At 41.2% G+C, this 5,507-nt stretch overlaps 1 protein-coding gene across 1 annotated transcript in view; it reads left to right on the forward strand.

Annotated features, from left to right (window-relative positions):
• Apaf1 (apoptotic peptidase activating factor 1) overlaps window positions 1-5,507 on the forward strand; it is a 66,770-nt gene that overhangs the window by 7,617 nt on the left and 53,646 nt on the right. Inside the window, exon 5 of the mRNA XM_005358175.3 lies at window positions 4,654-4,837. Coding sequence (XP_005358232.1) covers window positions 4,654-4,837 — 184 coding nt within the window. The remainder of the gene's footprint in view (window positions 1-4,653; window positions 4,838-5,507) is intronic.

The raw sequence follows: 5,507 nt of genomic DNA on the forward strand, positions 1-5,507 counted from the left end.
CAACAACAAACCAAAACCAAAACCAAAAACCTAATACAGGGTACAAAGTTAAAAGGAAGGAACGCTCACTTTCTAGAGGGAGCGGTTGGATAGGGTGGGTTTCCTGAGTGAGATGGCATTGAGTTGAATTTTAGAGAAGAAATAAAGTTTGCTAGGCAGACTAGGGATGGGAGAGTAGGGAAGGGAAGTCAGAAGGGCACCGAGTGGTTAGTGGGCAGCAGAGGGTTTCAGATTTGCTGGCAGGGTTCTCATGATATTCATCAGGAATAAATGTACATCTGCCCCAGTGTTCCTCCATTCTTTCATGATTCCTAAGAATATTTATTTATTATGTGTGCATACTTGTGTGTGTGTTCACGCACTTGTGTGAAGGACAGCGGACAGTTAGTGAGAGTTGGTTCTCCCTTTCCATCACATAGATTCTGGGGATCCAGGCTCAGACTATCAGCTTTGGCTGTAAATGCCTGCGTGTCTCCCTAGCACCTTCATTTTTCAGTGAGTCCTATTTGTTTATCACAGGAAGGGAATCCAGATAAGTTTCTGACTTCTAGTGAGCATGTTAAATTACAAGTCTTAGTCAGCAATCAGACAGTTTAATAGACCTGTGGAGATCGGAAAGATAGAGTCTAGGGCACGTCTTTGTGCACGAGGATTTAGTTTCCAACTTCTTAGCCTTTCTTAGCGCTATTGATGGCAGTTTTGACGGGATGCCCAGTCCTTAGCTCTTAGTGTGTGAGTGTGTGTGTTTTCCTGTTATAAGAGAAGTTTCTTGAGACTTATTAGCTCTTTGAAAGTCTCCAGAACCTCAGAATAGTTTTTACAACCTCTTCAGCTGTCTGGAAGTGGTGATGTATGACATTAATTCCAGTGCAGGAGAGGTAGAGAGGTCCATGGATCTCTGCGATCATGGCCAGCCTGGTCTACATAGTGAGTTCCTTGTACAGCGAGAATCTATTTAAAACAAAATGAAGCAAAACCCTAAACAAACTACTGTAAAATTGGTCACTAAAAATATTTCAGGACTTTTAAAATGGGCTTCAGTTCCTTTAGGATAAAGAAATGATTCATTTCAGTTTCATGGTGAACTTTAAAAAAATATATATTATATATGTGTGTATATATAAATGTAAAGTATATCTCATTTAAGTTGCTTTATATTATGATGAGCTTTTAATTTTAGAGACTTAGAGAGTTAATGGCTCAGGAAACATTGTGTAATTTAACCACTTTGTGTGTGTGTGTGTGTGTGTGTGTGTGTGTGTGTGTGTGTACATGTGCTTGTGGAGACCAGAGGTCAACATACGGTATCTTCCTCAATTGTTCTCTATACTTAAGACAGGTGTCTCACTGAACCTAGAGCTTAGTGACTGAGCTGGGCTAGCTGGGCAGCCACTCATAGAGATCAGCCTTTCTTACAGATTTTAAGCATGCCCTGTCAACCCTCCCACATCTGGCGTTGTGCATTGGTGTTAGTGATTAAATTCAGGTCCCCTTGCTCGATGCTTGTGTAAGCACTTGACAAACAGAGCCATCTCCCCAGTCCCTAACTGCTTTACTCTGGGAAAATTCCAGATACACTAATAAGTCTTTCATACATGTGAACTTAATTTCTATTTCTCCTGTACTTTGGTGAGGTCCAAGTGATGGGATTTTCACTGCCTGTCTATGCATTTTTAAATAAACCAGTTTTCTTTGGAAAGTTTGGCTGTTTCATACACAAACACGCACGCACACGCACTCAAACATGTACACATATAGGAATTTTCAATATATCTTTAAACCAATTATAGTACTCTGTGTGTGTGTGTGTTTATGTGCATGTGTGCAGATGTATGTGTGCCGTGGTCATTACTTCTCTGTCTACTGTGTGGATTTCAGGGGTTGAACTGAGGTTGTCAGGGTGGTCATTACTTCTCTGTCTACCGTGTGGATTTCAGGGGTTGAACTGAGGTTGTCAGGATGGTTTTTACTCACTGAGCTGTCTTGCCAGCCCTATGCTGTGTCTTTAAAGCATGGGAACTTTTTCTATAGGCTGCCTACTTGTTTGTTTCTGTCCATTCCAGGATTTCCTTGATGCTATTAGATTATTATTTGCTACCAGGAAAAACCTCATGTGAAAACAGAATGTAACCCCCCCCCCAATAAAGGCAGTTTTTTTTTGAATAAATTTCTCTGAAGTAGAAGTACAAACTTCTTTCAAGGCTAAATTGCTCCCTCTTGTGCCCATAGTTAAGATGTTGAGATTCATCTAAAATGTAGAAACAGCAGTTCATTATTAAACTAAATGCTGTACTATAGATTTGTAGATTCGTTGATCACTTAATATTTTTGTCTACCTTTCTTTTTGAAATAAATAGTGTTTATTTTGTTTTTTCTTGCATATGCTTATAATGCTCCAATGTAGTTTTAAATTTAGGATAGGAAGGCTTTAACCTAGGAAAATGCCTTAAATATGGAGTTTATCAGGTAGCCCAATTGAGATATTTTACTTTTTTATTTTTGGGATAATCTTTAAAACATAAAAAAGGATTAAAATTTTGTTTAAGTCTTATGAAAGTAGAATTTTTTATTTAAAAAGAAGTAAAACCAAAGTAAGGGTGGAGATGTATTCAGGAGTCTGGGGCAGGAGAGTTGGGTGGTTGAGGCTGATGACGTCTACAGACTGAGATGCTGTCTCAGAAACTCCCACCAAGATGGCTACACTAGCTCAGCGGGTGGAGTACTTGGCTAGCATCCATGAAAACTCTCTTTGTTTGCTGGTCTCCCAAGTTCTAAATTTCTGTTAACAGCCTGGGGTGAATTTTGGAGCATATCTGCAGTGTGTTTCCAAATACACATACACAGAGCACAGCTATAGGGCATACTGCTTCATCACAGCCGAGAACGTTGGGAAGTTTCTGCTGTAAAGTGATAGGGTTTCTTGTCTGCTTTCTAAGGTACGCACTAATCAAACCAAGCTTTCCAGCCTTGTCTCTTCTTAACCTATCTCTTTTAGTTAGCACACAAAATAACGAGCTTCTTTTAAAAATTTAAATATTTAAAAAATATTATTATTATTGTTTTTTTTCTTTTTAAAGATTTATTTATTAGTTATGTATACAGTATTCTGCCTGTATGTATGCCCATACCTACAGGGCACCAGATCTCATTACAGATAGTTGTGAGCCACCATGTGATTGCTGGGAATTAAACTCAGGACCCCTGGAAGAACAGTCACTGCTCATAACCTTTAAGCCATCTCTCCAGGCCCCTCTTTTTTGTTTTTTTTTTTTAAGACAGGGTTTCTCTGTGTAGCCCTGGCTGTCCTGGAACTCACTCTGTAGACCAGGCTGGCCTCAAACTCAGAGATCATCTGCCTCTGTCTCCTGAGTATTGGGATTAAAGGCGTGTCCCACTATGGCCGACAATTTTTTTAAAAATAAGATTATTTGTGTATGTATGTCTTTCTGTCCCTGTGCGTGCATGTGTGCTTGTGGGTACGCGTGTGCCACAGTCCTCATATAAAGGTCTGAAGACAATGCTATGGAGTCCGCCCTCTCCTCCCACTGTTCTCTGGCTTCCAGGCATCAAGCTCAGGTTATCGGGTCTGTGTGGCAATCATGTGTACCTGCTGCACCAGCGTGCCAGCTCAGAATGATGAACGTCACTGTGTATTCTCAGATGGGGCTAGCCTGGAACTCGACTGTGTAGATCAGGCTGATCTTGAACTCACAGAGATCTTTCTGCCTCTGCCTCCTGAGTGCTGGGAATAACGGCATGTACCACCATGCCTATCACATTTGTGTTGAAATTCTCTTAGCAGTTCTGTAGGAAGTAGAGTCATCCTATTTCAGTGTAAGGAATGGGAATAACCGGAAGGGATGTGCTGGAAGTCACAGCTAGTGAGCAGCGGAGCCGTTCTCGAGAATTCTCAGAGGACCCTACTGAATGCATCGTGTGTTCATAGATGTTTGTTCCTTTAAAAAAATACTTATTTGTATTTATGTCTGTGTTTTGCAAACACGTATATGCACGCACCACTTGTCTGTCCCCCAGAGGCCAAAAGAGGGAGTCGAATCCCCTGGAAGGGGAGCTACGGAAGGTTCTAAGCCACCATGGGGAACTGGGAGCCGTAAGAGGATCCTCTGGAAGAGCAGCTGGAACTCTTACCCACTAAGCCATCTCTTTAGCCTTGGTGTCATTCATTCTTAACTGGATGATTTCTTCACCCCTGTAGGGGTGTTTCACAGTGCTTAAAGATGGTTTTGGTGTCAGTACTGATAGGGAGACTCCTAGCATCCCAGAGTAGGGATCAGGAGGTTGTCAGTCATTCTAGTATGCATGGGAAAATCGCTCACAACAAAGAATAACTCAGCCCCATATGGCAAGGGCAGATGCTGAGACACGGACAATGATTGCTGGGAACAAAGATTTCTGGAAGTTGTCTTGGTAAAGCAAAAATAGTTCCCTGAAAGCCTCAGATGTGTTCCTAACTTAAAATCTTCAGTTTTTCTTAGATTTAGTTTGTAGTTCAACAATAAACTCCTATCAGAATTTGTAGCCTGACTCGAGAGAAGGTAGAGATATGAGATTGAAGATGAGCATGAAGATACCTGACAGTAAAGCAGTTCAGAGGGCCGTACCCTTACACATTTATCCTTTCTTCCTTCTTAGGTTGTTTCCCAGGGGGTGTGCATTGGGTTTCAGTTGGAAAACAAGACAAATCTGGGCTTCTGATGAAACTGCAGAATCTTTGTACGCGCCTGGATCAAGAGGAGAGTTTTTCTCAGAGACTTCCACTTAACATCGAGGAGGCTAAAGATCGTCTCCGTGTTCTGATGCTGCGCAAACACCCCAGGTACAGACAGTCAGATGTGGTCAGTGTAGGGGACTCGCTGACCTCCTGAGAACAGCATGCCCTTTTTCAAGAGGCATTGCTTTCCTACTGTAGCAAAGTAGCTACCACTTGGTCTAAAATGCTCGTTTCTCATCGTATTGCTTCCTGCATGCCACTGTAGGGTTTTGAGAAGCAGCTGGTAGTTGGTGAGTAGTCTTTGGTAGAAACTACAAACTTCTTAGTTTGAATAAATTGGTTCCATTGGATAAATGTAGAACAAGATGAAGAAAACCTAAACAAATAAGTTAAAGAGTGAGAATGGGAAGAAGGAAGGGTTTCTTGTTTTTGTGTGGGTGGGGATTGAACCCATGTTCATCCATGTTAGGCAGTGTTTTACCACTGAGCCATATCCCTAGCTGAAAGGATTTTATTTTAAAATTCATTGTGTGTGTATGTATGTGTGTATGTGTGTGTGTATGTGTATGTGTGTGTGTATGTGTGTATGTATGTGTGTGTGTATGTGTTTGTGTGTGTATGTATGTGTGTGTATGTGTGTGTGTGTATGTGTGTGTGTTTGTGTGTGTGTATGTGTGTATGTATGTGTGTGTATGTGTTTTGTGTGTATGTGTGTGTATGTATGTGTGTGTGTATGTGTGTATGTGTGTGTGTATGTGTATGTGTGTGTGTATGT

Source organism: Microtus ochrogaster, chromosome 24, assembly GCF_000317375.1.
Source record: "Microtus ochrogaster isolate Prairie Vole_2 chromosome 24, MicOch1.0, whole genome shotgun sequence".
Lineage (NCBI taxonomy): Eukaryota > Metazoa > Chordata > Mammalia > Rodentia > Cricetidae > Microtus > Microtus ochrogaster.